The sequence below is a fragment of the Choloepus didactylus genome, chromosome 20, assembly GCF_015220235.1.
Source record: "Choloepus didactylus isolate mChoDid1 chromosome 20, mChoDid1.pri, whole genome shotgun sequence".
NCBI classification, from domain to species: Eukaryota; Metazoa; Chordata; class Mammalia; order Pilosa; family Megalonychidae; genus Choloepus; species Choloepus didactylus.
In genome coordinates, this window is record NC_051326.1 from 16049654 (window position 1) to 16068480 (window position 18827).

Sequence of the window (18827 nt, forward strand, 5' to 3'; positions counted from 1 at the left end):
CCCGCCAGCCCACTGCCACCCCTCCATCCACACGCTTTTTGTTTGTTTGTTTGTTTGTTTAATCTCTGGTGCTCAGGGCTTTTGTGAATGATTATGACAAGTGTAAATGAATGATTATGACTCACTCCAGATAAGTGAGGCATTGTGAGTCGTCTTCAGAGATTGGTAGGAAAACGGGCTTTATAACATGGGCCTACCTCCTGCTGCATAGTAGAGATGGGGTCATGTCCACGTGTTCTCTTTTGCCAGTGACCTTTGTACCATCAACTTCATTTTGTGAATGTGAAGTCTTGAAGGTGTTGCAAGTTACTAGACTAAGGTAGCTGTCTCAACTTGCCCTTACATACTTTGCATCCGTGACAGTCAGCAGTGTTGTCCACTCATACTCTGCTGGCCTGAATCCCTTTCTTATTATTGTATACTTAGATATTAGTTTTTGTTTTGCCAAAAGTTTCTTCATTGGTGTCATAGTATTTTTAGATATAACCTTGGTCTCATTGGAATAGATATGTATACATTATTATTTCTTCCTAGGACTGAAAATCAGACTACAGATACAGGAAACAAAGCTAAAAAGCTTACATTGCCTCTCTTTGGTGCCATGAAAGGAGGAAGCAAATTCAAATTGAAAACTGGAACAGTAGGGGTGAGTTGTGGGTCAAGGTGTTGAACTTTTAGCTCGAGTTATTTCTGAGGTGTTTTTTCTCTTTTCTTTTTAAAGCTCTAATGGCTCATTCCAGAGTAGTGTGGAAAAGGGCTGTGGTGGGCTTTGGTGTGGTCACATCTTCCCCGGGATTCGGTTTTTGGATTTTTCTGTTCGTTTTAGGATTATCAAGAACTGGGAAATTGATTCATGCCAGTCATTTTGCAAGTAGCTGATTTATAAATCAGAATGTCAGTTTATTAATTTGTGATTAATGTTGCATTTAAGAAAGGGTCTCCTGTGTTAAATACTTCTTTCCTGGTGGATGGATGTTGTAATATTCAGATTCAACTAACATGTAACATAGTCTGTGATTGTCCTTACACCATTTAATCCTTCCTACATCCTTATGAAGTGTGGAAATTATTACCTCTCACAGATGAGAAACAGTTTGGGAGGTTAAAAATAAGAGCACGCCATCAGTAACTAGGCTGGGAGTCAAATCCAAGTTTTCTGCCTCTGGAGTTTTATGATCTTTCTACTATCCTATAACACCTCAGTGATGTATGTTTTCACTTTATGTATTGTCCTATTTAAAGATTCAGCTTTTAAGAGGTTTTCATCATTCCATGGAGCCAAACCTTGAATTAGGGTAAACTGCCCTCTAGTGGCAGAGATCTGTAGTCACAGCCATTAGACCTGACTTGAGTGTGGTTTGCCTGAGATGGAGGCTTCCTGTGTGTGTAGTTTTTAAACAGAAGAAAAACTCTCTCCTAATCCCATATTTAAAAGGTGATGTATCTAGGGTATAACTTGGCACCTTCTTGCCATTCCTTAACTTCATCAGCTTTTTCTAATAACTACTATTATTGAAAGGCCTTGTTTAGAATATATGATCTTATTCTTCAAGAAATGTCTTCCTTTTCTTCAAGATCTGTTTTACCGATTTACCTGTTTTGTTTCCTTGAAATTGTGTTAAATACTTCTTTCCTGGTGGATGGATGTTGTAATATTCAGATTCAACTAACATGTAACATAGTCTATGCATCTGCTCTGCCATGTGATTGTCCTTACACCATTTAATCCTTCCTACATCCTTATGAAGTGTGGGAATTATTACCTCTCACAGATGAGAAACAGAGTTTGAGAGGTTAAAAATAAGAGCACGCCATCAGTAACTAGGCTGGGAGTCAAATCCAGGTTTTCTGCCTCTGGAGTTTTATGATAAATTGTATTTAACACAATTTCAAGGAAACAAAACAGGTAAAAAAAAAAAAAGCTGCACAAATGATTAATTTCTTATGAACGCTGTCTGATTTACTCCCTAGAAGATTTTGCAATAAATTAGGATCCTTAATCTCTGAGAGGTAATAGGACAGAATTCCTGCAACTGGCACTCACCTGGGATAAATGTTTTCCTTCCCTCCAAGCTGCCCAAGTGTTTTGTTGTTGTTTTTTGTTTTGTTTTTTGGCTTAAGGCAACAGAAAGTTATTGTCTCGACAGTTCTGAAAGCTGCTCAAGTGTTTTGTAATTAATATTTTTTTGACCCTAGGGACTAATAGATACTTGCTAATGGTAATAATAGATGGGTAAAATTTCTTCAACAGCCCTACTTCAGCAGATTTCTGCAGGGTTTGTCAACCTAGAAAGTTAGACATTCTACACTTAGCTTAACCTCCTTGAAGAGATTTGTCTCTCTTTATCATTATGTAGAACTTCTCATTCATGGTTTTGTTTCCCTCATAGAAGTTACCCCCCAAGCGTCCAGAACTCTCTCCAACTCTAATGAGAATGAAGGATGAGCCTGAAGTAGAAGAGGAGGAAGAGGAAGAGGAGGAAGAAGAGGAGGAGGAGAACAAAAAGGAGGAGCATGAGAAGGAAAAAGTGGAGGATGGAAGCTACAGACTACAGAAGGAGATAGAGCCAGAAGAAGCAGGGCACGAAACAAGTGCCCCCACGGATCTCATGTGTTCTAAAGAAACAAAAAATCATGGTAATATTTGTCCTTTTCATCCTATGCTATTCACTGGCTCAATTGCATTAATTATAGATAGATTTGAAAAAGGAAAGCAAGTTCTTGGCTTGTGCATTTTTACCTTGTATATGTGATAAAATTGATTCTGTAGTAAGGAGATATATTTTATTGGTCTTCTTCCTCTGATTGCCAGTCATTATTTACCCTTATTGCAAATTAAGGGCATGTATTTCCAGTCTATTCTAGAATGAGAGAAAATTTAAAGCTGTGGAATCTGAACCAACAGCTGATGCAGGATAGATGTCATTGTGAGTTAGAGGATGGGTGTTAGAACCTGACCAGGTGGTCTACGATAAGCCTGCCCTTACTCGTTTTTTTTCCTCCCTAAAACAGAAGATAAGCATAATTATACTCACTGGACTAAGCTTCTCAAGGAGAAGCATCATGCCTTATTCATCTTTTTGTCTCTCATACCTAGCAGAGAACCTGGCACATTGTATTCGCCTGCCTCAGCAAATGTGACGGAAAATGTTGAAAGAGGACATTGATTTTTTTTTTCCCAATTCAGTTTTATTGACATATAGTCACATATCCTACAGTCATCCACAGTGTACAGTCAGTTGTTCCCAGTGCCATCATATAGTTGTGCATTCATTTCCAAAATCAATTTTTGAACATTTTCGTTACACCAAAAAGAAAGAATAAAAATACACATAAAGAATAACACCCAAAACATCCCATCCCCTGTATTATTCATTTAATTTTTGTTCCCATTTTTCTGCTTATCTAGGACATTGATTTTGTTGTTGTTGTTGTTGTATTCATCTTTTTAATGACAGTCTGACCAGAGCTAGAGAAAGGATTTGCTGGAGTCTATCAACTTAATAAATACAATACTTTAAATGTAAAAGGAAACAGTTGGGAAGTTTTAGCAGAAATTTCTAGAGGCAAGGGACTCTTGGCATACAATCTGTTTGTATATAAAAGATGGCAGAGGAGGAAAACTGGTTGAGATTAGGGATTCTGCAGAAAGAAAAGCAAATGTTCTGGATTGCTCTTTTGAGGTGAGAACTCTGAAGAGCAAGGTAAGAACTTTATTAAAAATGAAGACGCAGTTGAACTGGGTAACCAATCTTAGGCAAAGAGAATACTTAACAACATCTTGATTTTAGCTGCCAATCTGAGATTGGGTACCCTGAAAATTTAGAAGTTGCAAAAAAAGGCCCTTTCTTACTAGAAGAAAGATGGGTTGGGTGTCCTAGGCAGGCCAAGGTAAGAATGATGCTGTAGAGTGGGTTCCCTGTCCCAGCACCAACCACTAGCCTTTGCAGCAGAAATGAGATGAGTATAACAAGGACTATCCCTTTCCTAAGGAAAAGGAAGTTAAAAATTGAGAAGAGTGAAAAAAGGAAAGAATGGAGCCATGAGAAGAAAGCTAATAACATAAGAACAAGAAGGAAACATGAAGAAACAGCACTTATCTCTTGACTTTCAGCTTTTCTCCATTTCTTCATGTCTAATGAGGCAAAAATAACCGGGCAAAGACTTCCAAGCCACTGAAGTGGAGTGAAATGTAGACTGACTTGCCCACCACGATGATTAGTGTGCTATCATCAGTGTTACTGAGGATTTTGTTTATGCCTCAATATGATGGACTTCCACATACTTGGTCAGTATAGAAAAGACATTCTAGTACTCTAGTGACAATTATGACAGTAGTTTCAGGAGTCTACTGACTATAACCTTGGGAAGCACAATATGAAAAGGAAGTCCCTCCTACAGATAAGGGATGGAGGCAAATTCAAGCCCTTAAGAACAAAGAAAAAGATAGGAGATTAAAAAAAATTATAATAGTGAGGCAGGCACATATTCCTTCTTTTGCTGAACTGGGGTGCAAGGTATTTAGGCTTACTGGGTTAAGTAGTGTTGATTAGCTTTAAAAAAAAATATGAAGATGGCAAAGGTTTCAGCTTGTTTCTCTTTTACTCTGTAATTTACTTAAGACCTCAAATTCTTGTGCTTGCAAAACTGTCTAAAAGCAGAAGTAGTGTTCCCTTTTATTACCTTAACAAACAATTTGCCCCTTTGAAACAAATAATTTTTATGTGTTATCTAACAGCTGAGCAAGTGGCACAAAGTTGAGATGGTGTTTAGTGCAGCAAGGTCCTTGTAAATCAAAATCTGAGCTTTACATAAAAATCTTATTTATAAAAAGTACAGTACCAAGTACAGTGAGAATGGAGCATGAAGCAGCAGTGCTCCCTGGCAGGGCCATGTGGAGGTCGCTTTTCCACAGTGCTTGCTTAATGGCACAAGTGAAAAGCTGAATAAGGCAAACACTTTAAGAGGCAGTTTTCTGTAAACTTCTTGGGGTGGGAGACTTCCTCTGTTAGGACAGATGCTGATTTGGGATGGGGAAGATCAGAAGGTCTGACATTTGGCTGCACCTGACATGTCACATCACAGATTGGGACAGCTCCTGCTGGCTGATAGCAGTTCACTTGTTTTTAGGAGAGAGGTTATCACTGTAGCCTTCTGCCTTTGCTTTTACAATGTGCAATGTCCCAGCTTCTACCCCTCATCGAGGAAATCACCTCCAAAATGTTTCTTAGTGAAAAAATACAAAATAAGCTAAGTCAACAGAAAAGTTTCCTTAGCTTAAAGCTTCTTAAGAATCCTACATGGATTACTAAGCTACTTTGTGAGGGGTGTGTAGCTCGACAGATGCTTTAACTAGAATATGTATTCCCACCCACTTGGTACCCAATAGTAATAAACTGTAATGATACTTGGAAAACAAACTGATCTCACTTGGAACTTTCCAGCTTTTGTGACATATTTGACTCCTTTAAATGGCTTATATTGCTCCCCATACATGTCCAAGTGGTTTACTTTCAAACCTGAAATAGCAAGTTGCTGGATCTTGAGCTGTTTGTTGAGGCTTGGATTATTTTCTGGCTTGGGTGCTCCAGACTGTAAATTGACCAGTCCTTTAAGACTTGGGAGCCTCTGTGGAGTAATTTTCCCCACATCCCATGTTGGTACCTTGGTGACTAGATCAAATGTATATCTGCCTTGTGTTGGTGTCAGGTTCATATTCAGTACAACTTTTGGCATGTGAACTATCACTGTTGATTCCTTCAATAGTTTTTCCCATATTCTGCTTTAGACCAATGGTAATATCAAATCTGCCACAAGAACTGTTCTCCTTAAATCTGATGCTTTGTTTCACATACACTGGAATTGCCACTAGATTTTGTGAGCTGACACGGTACGATATGAGTCGGAAATTTCCTTCTAGAGGAATAGATGACAAAACTCTTTCAGACTCCCAACGCTTAATCCTGATGGAGGGGTGGAAGCTGACATCATCCAGAAGCCTTGGGTTCATGAAAGAAAGGGAAAGATCAGGCATTCCAGACAGTTTAATGCAAGCTTCAGTGACCCCCTGAATTTCTGCAAAGACTGTAGATCCTGATTTATCTATAATTGCTTCTGTTTCTTCAATGACATCAAAATAGTCTTCGTTGTTTTGTTTTACCCTTACCTGGTGCCATGGGATGTTGGATAGTTGCCCAGTGGGGAGTGTGTCCCCAGCATTACTACTGCCTGTAATAGAGTTGACAACAGAACGTAGAATTGTTGGTGGTTTAACCAGTTCTTTCAAAATGTTAGATTCAGTAGCCAGTGAAAATCCATTGTCTGACATTTCCTCTGAGAGCTCATATACTATGACCACATTATCCTTAATTGCAGCCTCTGAACACTCACCAAAGTAGTCCTGAAAAGTGTCAGCAATTCGATGTAGGAACTCAGTTACAAAGAGAGGTGGCACTTTAGGCTGTATGACAGAAACAAAGAAGAGCTTGTCCCGGTAGATACAGATGTGTTGGAATTATGGGTGGTATATTTTCAACATCAGCAGCTTTCTCCCAAGCTTCAAAGAAATAATCACAGACAGACTGGCTTACAGCACTCTTCCACTGCTTTTCTAGAAATATGTTACCAGAACAGTTTATGAGAAATCAACCGTGGATCATTTTCCCTACCTAGGCCTGTCTGTGATTCGGCACTGGTTCCTCTCTCGACCTAGGCTGAGACCTAGGACATTGTTTTTGTTTTTGTTTTTTTAATTAATTTCAGTTTTATTGAAATATATTCACAAACCATACAGTCATCCATTGTGTACAATCAGATGTTCATGGTACCATCATATAGTTATGCATTCATCATCCCAATCTATTTTTGAACATTTTCCTTACATCAGAAAGACTCAGAATAAGAATACAAAATAAAAGTAAAAAAGAACACCCAAATCATCCCCCCATCCCACCCTAATTTTCATTTAGTTTTTGTCTCCATTTTATTACTCATCCATCCATACACTAGATAAAGGGAGTGTGATCCACAAGGTTTTCACGATCACACTGTCACCCCTTGTAAGCTACATTGTTATACAATCGTCTTCAAAAGTCCAGACTACTGGGTTGGGGTTTGATAGTTTCAGGTATTTACTTCTAGCAATTCTAATACATTAAAACCTAAGAAGAGTTATCTATATAGTGTGTAAGAATGTCCACCAGAGTGACCTCTCCACTCCATTTAGAATCTCTCAGCCAGTGAAACTTTATTTTGTTCCATTTTGCATCCCCCTTTTGGTCAAGAAGATGTTCTCAATCCCATGATACTGGGTCCAGATTCATCCCTGGAAGTCATATCCTGTGTTGCCAGGGAGATTTACACCCCTGAGAGTCAGGCCCCATGTAGGGGGGGAGGGCAGTGAGTTCACCTGCCAAGGTGGCTTAGTTAGAGAGAGAGAGGGCCACATCTGAGCAACAAAGAGGTACTCAGGGGGAGACTCTTAGGCACAATTATATACAAGTTTAGTCTCTCCTTTGCAGTAACGAGCTTCATAAGGGCAAGTCCCATGATAGAGGGCTCGGCACATCAAACCGCCAGTCCCCAATGCTCGTGATAACATCAGCATCAGTACAGGTGAGGAAGTCCAACACTTCCACATTTTCCCCCAGCTCCTCAGGGGGGCCCTGCAAATATATTTTTATTCTCTGCCCAAATTACTTTGGGATGTCACTATTTCACTCTAACCTATACAAACCTACCATATCTCACTTCCTATTCAAAGTACCATGTAATTGTGGTGTTTGAACAAACTGACTATAGAGTTATACTGTTTAGAGAATATAGATTCTGCACCAAATAGACATCTCTTGCCTTGGTCTCACATGGAAGTTGAGTGTTAAAACACAGGCAGTTTTGACCTTTACGCTTTGGCCCCGTTTGCCGTAGTTAACCAGATCTGTTTCATTTGCCCTAGTTAACCAGATCTGCTTCATTCATATCACTAATTGAAGTCTGGGCTCTTTTTCAGCTTTTTTTTTTTTTTTTTTTAACAGTTGCTGTATGTGTTAATACTGACATTCATATCTGCCGAGCTCTAGCTCTGAGTTTCGAGTGTCACACAGATACCCAATGTTCCAGAGACCAATCAGGTTATACATTAAGGGATCAGCAGGGACACTGATTTTTAAATACAGGTTTTTTTCTGATTATTAAAGGAATATATATGCTCATTTTAGATAATACATAAAAGTCCAAAGAAAAAAAGAGAAATCTCCCATAATCCTACTCCCAGAGATCATTGTTTATCTTTTCAGTCAACTCTTATCCCTTGTCAATTGCAGGGCTTATTTTCCTGAGAAATACCAAGGTTGGCCAAACTTGTCAGCAAGATTAAGTCTCAGAGAAAATAGGGAACATGAAGAGAAACAATAAAACTTGGCATTAAATTGTCTGGGAGTGCATGCCTGTTTATTTCCAAAGCAAACCAGGCCTGGCTATGTAAAAACACCAGGCCTGGTGTGTAGCCCACTGTTGATTGTTTGGGAAACATGAAAGATACTGTTTCTTCATCTGTGTGAGGTAAACCTTTTGTATTTGCATTCTCCTTTGTTTAATTATTGGCAGAATGCCTGGCCTTTTAAAAAATATTGAGGAACTTGTATATACTTTTTTCTGAGTCTAGTCTTTGAACCACACATTGAGAAGGTGTTATATAAACAGATTTCTTACCGTCACCCAAGTGAAAAGCAGGCATGGGAGCAATAATTGTTGTGTATTTTTTGTTTAAGAGGACTGAAACAAATATGCATGTGTAAAAGTAACATATTTTTAAAAATTCAATTTGCGAGGCAAAATAATTAGCAGATGTGCAACTGATAAGGGATTACTCCAGTCCTTTTTTTCCTGTTTATCCTTTTTTTTTTAACATTGAGATTATAGTATACATGCTGTTTTGTAATGTTTTTCTTATGTTTTAAAATATTCTTCTAAAATGTAGATTTTAATAAGGGGTTTGGTGGCCTCTCACATGAACATGCCATAATTTATTTAATGAACTCCCTATTGTTAGATATCTGGGTTATTTTTAAATTTTTTGTTGTAAAAAAATATAAACATATATATAATAAGTGTTGGTGTCAACTCTGTTTTCTTTGAATTGTGTTCTTGGACCTAGAATTTGTAGGCTAAAGAGAGTAGACCTTTTTAAGGCTTTTGGTAAGTTGTCAAAACATTTTACTTGAATTTACAAGTTTTTAAAGTGGAAAATTGATGATTCTCTGTTAGACACCAGGAAGCACATTTATTAAAAACCTAATTAAGGTTGGTAGATGCTGATGGTAGTAAAACTAGATGAATATGTACATGCTTACCTATTTTTTGTTTTCTTGGCTATCTCCCATGACTTAGGTAATAACAATGTTTTGGTACTTTTTTTAGAAAACATGTCTCAACTCAGCCAGATGAAACAGAATGAAGATTATCAAGAGATTAGAGAAACAGTTGCTTCACTCAAGGAACCCTCAGGCAAGTAGTACAGCAAACTTCACGCCGCTGTGCACACATGCAGCCAACTAGTTTTCTAGAGAAAGGGTTGGAACTGACTTAAAGGCAGCACAGAGAGTGACCAAATAGACTCTGGGTAGGTGCTGCTGCCAAGGCCCTGGATAAAATTGGAATATTTGAGAGGTTTCTGCTTGGTGTAATCCCCTTTTGCCTTTATTTACGACTCTTCTGCTTCCTGGGACTCCCTGTCCCTGACCCAGAAAGGACCTGATGCCTTCATTGCTTTTCTCTGGTTGAGCAAAGCCCTCCACAGTTTTACATCCCCTAAAGTTAAATACATGCTACCATGGGAGTGATTCCAAAATGATTAAAATAGTTGAAAGGTTAGCTGACCAAAAGGACTACTTTTCTTTGGTTTTACCTGTAATAGTTAAACTGTAGAATACCAAAATCTGTCTCATTTTCCTTTACTTTTTCAGACAGTGTGGTTATATTTAAGTTTGTAGAATAGTTTAGGATTTGAAAATGAGGGATATTATTGAGGGAAAATTCTCTTTTCTTCATAGAGTTTTTACTGTAGTAGAAGGAGTTTTTGAGAATCGCATTGTCACTGATATGTTTTGTTCAGTAGTTATAATGTTCTCTTATGAGGGGTTTTTTCCTTTCTGTATTACGTATTCTGAAAATAGCTACTGCTTCTCTCTTTTTTTTTTTTCCTTAATTAGCATCAAAGAACGAATATGAGAAAAATAGAGATGAATTGAGAAAAAAGAAAGTTCCAGTTCCAAACAAAGTAAGTACTTAATCATAATTTTCCCTTCTCTGAAAGTGAAAACCAATTGCCTTGTCATGGACCGCATCAGAAGAGTGACTCTTTGTAGATTGATTGTAACAGAATTGCCAACTGCATTATTTCATCCCTCCTAGATATGTAGGCTCTTTTGTTTTTGAATTTTTAGTCTTTGGATTCTCTATTTCTGCTGTTAACCCTAGCTCCCATCCGTCCTGTTTCCTATAAACCCCTCATGTGGAAGGTACCTCTTTTATTACTTTGTGTGTCTTCCTTCATATCATAGTATGCTATACAAGGGCATCTGAATAATATATTCTTATTCTCCTCCTTTTAGTACACAAAAGATAGAATGTAATGTACTCCATTCTACATCTTGTTGTTGCTGTTGTTTTTAAATTGGCCCCAGTGGTATCAAAAAACCAGCCCCCCCCCCCCTTTTATTTTTTATTTTAGAGCAGTTGTAGGTTTATGGAAAAATCATGTAGTGAATACAGTTATACAACCTCCCAACACACAGGCAATTTTCCCTATTAGTAACACTTTGCATTAGTGTGGTACCTTTGATACATTTGATGAACTAATATTAGAATTATAGTGTTAACTATAGTCCATAGTTAATATGATATACATTATGGTTGTAGAGTTCTATGATTTTTAAACAATTTTTTTTCTGTTAACATATGTCAAACATTAAATTCCCCATTTTAATCACTTTCAAGTATACAATTCAATGGTATTAATTACATTCATAATGTTGTGTTGCTGTCCCCACTCTCCATTACCAAAACTTTTCTGTTACTCCCAAACACAACTCTGCTAATTAAGCATTAACTCCCCATTCTCCACCCTGTTCTAATTTATGGGGTGAATTTGCATATCCCAGTTTTTTCATGTAAGTGAGATCATACAACATTTGTCCTTTTGTGTGTGGCTTATTCCACTCAAAATGATCTCTTCAAGGTTCATTCATGTTGTAGCATATATCAGCCTGTCATTCCTTTTATGGCTGAATAATATTCCATTGTGTGTATATACCACATTTTGTTTATTACTCTGTTGATGAATACTTGGGTTGCTTCCACCTTTAGGCTATTGTGAATATTGCCGCCATGAACATCAGTGTGCAAATATCTGTTCAAGTCCCTGCTTTCAATTCCTTAGGGTGTATACCTACAAGTGGGATTGCCAGGTCATATGGTAGTTCTATGTTTAACTTTATGAGGAACCACGAAACTGTCTTCCACAGTGGCTGTACTATTTTACATTCCCACCAACAATGTATGATGATTCTTATTTCTCCACACCCTCACCAACCCTTATTTTCCATTTTTTAAAATGGAAGTGAAGTTATATTTCATTGTGGTTTTGATTTGCATTTACTTGATGGCTATGATAATTGAGTATCTTTTCATATGCTTATTGGTCATTTGTATATCTTCTTTGAAGAAATGTCTGTTCTAGTCCTTTGCCCATTCTTTGGGCTGTTTGTCTTTTTGTTTGGGAATTGTAGGAGTTCTTTATATATTCTCCTTATTAAATCCTTATCAGATATATGGTTTCCAAATATTTTTCACGTTCTGTAGGTTGTCTTTTCATTTTCTTGATAATGTCCTTTGCTGCACAAGTTTTTAATTTTGGTAAAGCCAAATTTATGTATTTTTTCTTTTTTGCTTGTGCTTTTGGTATAAAGTCTAAGAATCCATTGCCCAATACAAGGTCTTGATGATTATTCCGGTTTGCTGATGCTGCCATTATGCAAAATACCAGAAATGGATTGGCTTTTTAAAAGGGGGTTTATTTGGTTACAAATTTACAGTCTGAAGGCCATGAAAATGTCCAAATTAAGGCATCAACACAAGTATTCCTTTACTGAAGGAAGGTCAATGGTGACTGGAAAACCTTTGTTAGCTAGGAAGGCACATGGCTGGTGTCTGCTGATCCCGGTTTGTGTTCCAGCTCCTCTCTTAGCTCCTGTGCGTTCTTCAAAATGTTGCTCTTGGGGCGTTTTGTCCTCTCTTAGCTTCTCTGGAGCAAAGTGTCAGCAAAGGTCTGCTTTCAATGGCTGTCTCCAAAATGTCTCTCTTGGCTGCAGCAGCAAGCTCCTTCTGTCTGTGTGCTCTTATAGGACTCCAGTGATTTAATTAAGACCCATACTGAATGTGTGGGGCCACACCTCCATGGAAATAATCTAATCAAAGATATTACCCACAGTTGGTTGGGTCACATCTCCGTGGAAACAACCTAATCCAAAGATTCCAACCTAATCAACACTAATACATCTGCCCCCACAAGACTGCATTGAAGAACATGGAGCTTGGGGGACATAATACATCCAATCCGGCACAATGATGTTCCCCTATGGTTTTTTCTAGGAGTTTTATAATTTTAGTCTTTATATTTAGGGCTTTGATTTGTTTTGAGTTAATTTTTGTATATAGTGTGAGATAGGGCTTCACTTTCATTCTTTTGCTTGTGGATATCCAGTTTTTCTCAGCACCGTTTGTTGAAGCTTGTCTTGCGTTTTCACCTACCATGGAAATCATTCTGTATCAGAACATCAAGACCTTCTTATCGTATGGATGTATCCTAGTTAATCAGTTCCCTATAGATGAATATTTGAGTTGTTTCCAGTCTTTTTATTACAATAGTGCTATAATGAATAACCTTGTGTATTCATCATTTTGTATGTATAGTAAATTTCCAGAAGTGGGACTGGTAGGTGGAAAGGCCTATGCTGAATTGCCCTCTATGCAGTCCATTTAACACTCATGGCAGCAGTGTGTTATCCCGGTAAAGGTACCACATCATTCTCCATGGCTGAAAATCAGCTTGTTGAGGCTTCAGGGAAAAAATCAAGGTTCAGAGAAAGAATGCTCCCCCCGTATATTACTTATGTCAGGATCTTTAATGGAAACTTCTCTTTTGGTTTTTGTTTGCCGACAGCCATAGAGATAATAATGCTTAGAGTTAAAATTATTTTGAATACAATAACCCATCTTTTCTCTGCAGCTTCTACCAACACTTTCCTCCAGATATCCAGAAGATGACCCAGACTACTGTGTGTGGGTCCCACCTGAAGGTAAATTGTTTTCATTTTTCTTTTCCTTTGTTTTCTTTATTTATATTTTTGTATAGGTGATACATATTTAAGGTTCAAAATAAAGGTACAACAGTAGTGAAAAGTCTCCTTCCTAGGGACCAGGTAGATTAAAAGACCTTAGAGATATAACAACCAAATGTCATTCATGGACCCTGTTTGGATACTTATTCAAACAAGCAACTATTTTAAACAAATGTCAGGAGCTAGTCTGATATATATGAATACTGGATGGATATTTGATGATACTAAGAAATTATTATTAGTTATTTTAAAGTGCGATAATGATGTTGGTTTTTTGGTTGATGTTCTTTAAAAAAAGCCCTTATCTTCTAGAAATATGTACAGAAATATTCACAGATGGAATGATAGCTGAGATTTATCTTAAAATAATTCATTGGTAGAGCGAGGGGATAGATTAAAACAGGATTGACCATGTTCTGGTTTGCTAATGCTGCCATTTTGCAAAACACCAGAAATGGGTTGGCTTTTTTTTTTTTTTTTGGAGGAGGGCAAAGAAATTTATTATTATAAGATTCTTAGTACATGAAGTGAAATACACAAATTTGAAGGTAGATACAATAGGTTATAAGGAAAACATACATTTTATAATCCTAAAGCAACAACTGATAATGTAAAACAGAGTTTTATCTAATAGAACAATAGTGCAAATAAGGTAGAAAACAAACAATAAAAACAAAAATATTAAAATTTATCCAAAAGAATTTACAAAAATAAAAAAAAAGAGTAAATGAGACATGCATACAATGATTGGGGATATAAACTGAAATATATCAAAATTATATTAAATACCATAATCTAAACACTCCAAATATAAGGCCGAAATTGTCAAGCTGGATAAAAAAGAATTATTCAACTATATCATTTTTTTTTTAAAATTCAGTTTTATTGAAATATATTCACATACCATACAGTCATCCATGGTATACAATCAACTGTTCACAGTACGATCATATAGTTATGCGTTCAGCACTACAATCTATTTCTGAACATTTTCCTTACATCAGAAAGAATCAGCATAAGAATAAAAAATAAAAGGGAAAAAAGAACACCCAAACCATCCCCCCCATCCCACCCTATTTGTCATTTAGTTTTTATCCCCATTTTTCTACTCATCCATCCATACACTAGATAAAGGGAGTGTGATCCACAAGGTTTTCACAGTCACACTGTCACAATGGGTTGGCTTTTTTTTTTTTTTTTTTGTAATTCAGTTTTATTGAAATATATTCACAAACCATACAGTCATCCATGGTATACAATCAACTGTTCACAGTATGATCATATAGTTATGCGTTCATCACCACAATCTATTTCTGAACATTTTCCTTACATCAGAAAGAATCAGAATAAGAATAAAAAATAAAAGTGAAAAAAGAATACCCAAACCATCCCCCCATCCCACCCTATTTGTCATTTAGTTTTTACTCCCATTTTTCTACTGATTTTTTTTCAATTTTTTAACTTTGTTTATCAAAAAATTAAAAACAAACAGGCAAACAACAACCAAAAAAACCCCACAACATTTCAAACAAAGCAATGGATTAAGGAAAACAAATAACCTAAAATAACTACTTTGCTTCCAATATGTTCCTACCATACCCCAAGAAAATTAATAAACCATGTCCAAACAGAGGAGTAAGAAAAACAAATAATCTAAAATAACTACATTGCTTCCAACATGTTCCTTCCATACCCCAAGAAAATTAACAACCCCTAAGAAAACAAAGGAATAAGAGAAAAAAAAACCTAAAATAACTCTATTGCTTCCAACTTGATCTTACTATATCCAAGAAAGTTTACAAACCATAATCATTCCTGAGCATTCCCATAACATTGAGATTACCCTCCATAGTTTATCTGTTCTTATTAGATTATCATTCCCCCTCCACTAATTGGTATCTCTAGGTCCCCTACATTCTACAGTATAAAACATTGTACATTTTTCACAGAATTCACATTAGTGGTAACATACAATATCTCTCTTTTTGTGCCTGGCTTATTTTGCTCAGCATTATGTCTTTTTTTTTTTTTTTTTTTTTAATCTTCATTTTATTGAGATATATTCGTATACCACGCAGTCATACAAAACAAATCGTACTTTTGATTGTTCACAGTACCATTACATAGTTGTACATTCATCACCCAAATCAATCCCTGACACCTTCATTAGCACACACACAAGAATAACAAGAATAATAATTAGAGTGAAAAAGAGCAATTGAAGTAAAAAAGAACACTGGGTACCTTTGTCTGTTTGTTTCCTTCCCCTATTTTTCTACTCATCCATCCATAAACTAGACAAAGTGGAGTGTGGTCCTTATGGCTTTCCCAATCCCCTTGTCACCCCTCATAAGCTACATTTTTATACAACTGTCTTCGAGATTCATGGGTTCTGGGTTGTAGTTTGATAGTTTCAGGTATCCACCACCAGCTACCCCAATTCTTTAGAACCTAAAAAGGGTTGTCTAAAGTGTGCGTAAGAGTGCCCACCAGAGTGACCTCTCGGCTCCTTTTGGATTCTCTCTGCCACTGAAGCTTATTTCATTTCCTTTCACATCCCCCTTTTGGTCAAGAAGATATTCTCCGTCCCACGATGCCGGGTCTACATTCCTCCCCGGGAGTCATATTCCACGTTGCCAGGGAGATTCACTCCCCTGGGTGTCTGATCCCACGTAGAGGGGAGGGCAGTGATTTCACCTTTCAAGTTGGCTTAGCTAGAGAGACAGGGCCACATCTGAGCAACAAAGAGGCATTCGGGAGGAGGCTCTTAGGCACAACCATAGGGAGGCCTAGCCTCTCCTTTGCAGCAACCGTCTTCCCAATGGTAAAACCTGTGGTAGAGGGCTGAACCCATCAAACCACCAGTCCCCTGTGTCTGTGGTCATGTTAGCAATGGGTTGGCTTTTATAAAGGGAGGTTATTTTGTTACGAAGTTACAGTCTTAAGGCCATAAAGTGTCCAGATTAAGGTATCACCATGAGTATACCTTCAGTGAAGGAGGGCCAATGGCATCCAGAAAACCTCTGTTAGCTGTGGGGGCATGTCGCTGGAGCCTGCTGATCCCAGGTTGTATTCCACCTCCTCTCTCAGCTCCTGTGCTTCAAAATATTGCTCTTGGGGCGTTTTGTCCTCTCTTAGCTTCTCCAGAGCAAACACTGGGCTAGCATCCCCAAGGTGTCAGCAAAAGTCTGCTTTCGGCGGCCATCTCCAAAATGTCTCTCTTGTGCTGCAGCTCCAAAATGTCACTTTTAGCTGCTCTGAAGTCCTTGTTTGTGAACTCTTTCATATGACTCCAGTGACTTATTTAACACCCACCCTGAATGGGAGGGGTAACAGCTCCACGGAAGTTATCCAAAGGTCCTGCCCACATTTGATTGAGTCACACCTCCATGGAAACAATCAAAGGATTCCAAGCTAATCAAAACTAAACTAATATATCTGCCCTTACAAAATTGCATTAAAGAACATGGCATTTCGGGGGACATAATACATCCAAACCGTCTCCACCTCTTATTGTTAAAACTGAGTGATGCATTCACAGGGTAGGGTGGGGTAGGGTGATTATATTTTTCTCTTTACTCTTGCATATTTTTAAGTAGTCTTTATACATTTAAAAAAATGTTTTTTTCTGGCTGCGCCTCTGCTATCAAGTTTTTTTCTCTGAAGGCAACCAAATATTCAAAAAATTTATGTGTTATATAAAATGACCTTATAGGTAATTAAATATGTAATATTTTCACTCCCCCTTTTTTATACAAACGGGAGCATGTTCTGCACCTTACTTTGGTGCACATAACACTATATCTTGGAGATCCTTCCCTAGCTGTTTATGTATTTCTTGTTCTTTTTTTATGGCAGCATCATTGTTTTTTATTGTATGGATATACCTTTATTTAACCAGTTCCCTGGATGGATATTCCCTGTATTTCCGATCTTTTGCCATTACAAACAACTCTGCAATAAAACCTCTAAGATACAATTTTGCAATTGTAGAAGTGCATTTGTAGAACAGTTCATAAGTGTTAACTTGCTGGAACAAAGGCTATGAACTTTAAAAAAATATTGTCAAATTGCATTCTAGAGAGATTGGACCAGTTACACTGATACATATGGTCTTAAACAATGTTTGAGATGCTTGTTTCTCCATATGCCCATCACAGGTTGCTTTTTCTATGGATTATGTTTCTAATATATTTGTAATGAATGAACAGAAATTTAGCTACTAGAAATGTTTGCTTTTTCTCTTGCCGGTGAGCACTAAGAAGTGAAAAGAAGACTATTTTGAAATTGTATACAAAAAGGAAAATTTCTATCATAGGAAAAAAACCTCTTCATCTGTTTTACTTTTTGCCTACTGATATCTGGGTATCTTTTTTTCCTCCCTGACTTGGGAAAAGTGAATGTGCTTTTTTTTTTTTTTTTATCTAGGCCAAAGTGGTGATGGCAGAACCCATCTTAATGACAAGTATGGCTATTGATCACTGCAGAATCCCAAAGGAAGACCTCATGGACCATGTGATGGGGATATTTGGGCACACATTATCAAGCTGAATGGCCAGAGGAGTTCAGAAGATCATTTGTGAAGTCTTGTGACTGGTCTTTTCTTCTGTGCTCTTGGCTTCCTAAATCTACCCACTCATTTTATTCTCCTGAGTTTGGTATTTATGTTTAAAAGTGTTTGTGTGTGTATGTAAAAAGGGAACCATGTATTTTGAGAATCACTCTAATGAGAGAGGTGACTATTAAAATGAGAAGGCAAAGATGTCTCTAATATCGATTGATGGTCACAGCCTCTTTCCTTAAGCCTTAGAGACTGTGCTTTTCCCAAGCAGTAGGGGGCTTCTGGCCATTAGGCTCTAGAATTCGCTGATGTTATTACCTCAAATAAGTGTTGAAACATGAAGTCATACCATGGTGTGACCTGAGGTATCCCTGTTCGTTCTTGGAACTAAAAATTCCTTCTGCCTCCCATTGCAATCCTCTCGCCAGATTTGAGAACTGACCCTAACACAGTTGAGGCCACAGCACCTCATGCACTCGGGCACCAGTTCTGCTCAGAACAGCCTGTGGAATGGCCCCCACTCCAACCAGTCGGATGAGTCTTTCCTCCTCATGTGGGAGGGGGCAGATGAGCCTAAAGGAAAGAAAAGCTGGATGTGTTCTACCCGCCTGGGGCTTCTCCCCTTTGTGGAGAGGGGAATAAAAGTTCCTGCCTCTCTGGAAACACGAAGAAAGTGTCCTACTCTTGCCACTCCGCTCCTCATCACTGCCTCACTTTTACAGGACAGGGAAGCCTAAGAGCGGGAGCAAGGTGAAGAACACTTGGATTAGGCTGCAGGGAGGAAAGAAGTTGTGGCCCATCTGGAGAGCGGATGAGGCTGAGGCTTTCCTAATGCAGAGAACACGGTCTGCACAGAGGGCGGCAGGAAG

The 18827-nt window shown here is 37.8% G+C and overlaps 1 protein-coding gene and 1 pseudogene across 1 annotated transcript in view; one reads left to right on the plus strand and one right to left on the minus strand.

The window, feature by feature from the left end:
* Positions 1 to 18174, plus strand: part of LOC119516907 (solute carrier family 4 member 1 adaptor protein) — a 39809-nt gene extending 21635 nt beyond the window's left edge. The window contains exons 9-14 of the mRNA XM_037813429.1: positions 535 to 646; positions 2391 to 2637; positions 9418 to 9504; positions 10209 to 10276; positions 13286 to 13355; positions 17826 to 18174. Of these exons, the coding sequence (XP_037669357.1) occupies positions 535 to 646; positions 2391 to 2637; positions 9418 to 9504; positions 10209 to 10276; positions 13286 to 13355; positions 17826 to 17875 (634 nt within the window). The 3' untranslated portion in view covers positions 17876 to 18174. The remainder of the gene's footprint in view (positions 1 to 534; positions 647 to 2390; positions 2638 to 9417; positions 9505 to 10208; positions 10277 to 13285; positions 13356 to 17825) is intronic.
* LOC119516913 lies at positions 5612 to 6659 on the minus strand (annotated as a pseudogene).
* Positions 18175 to 18827: the final 653 nt, after the last annotated feature.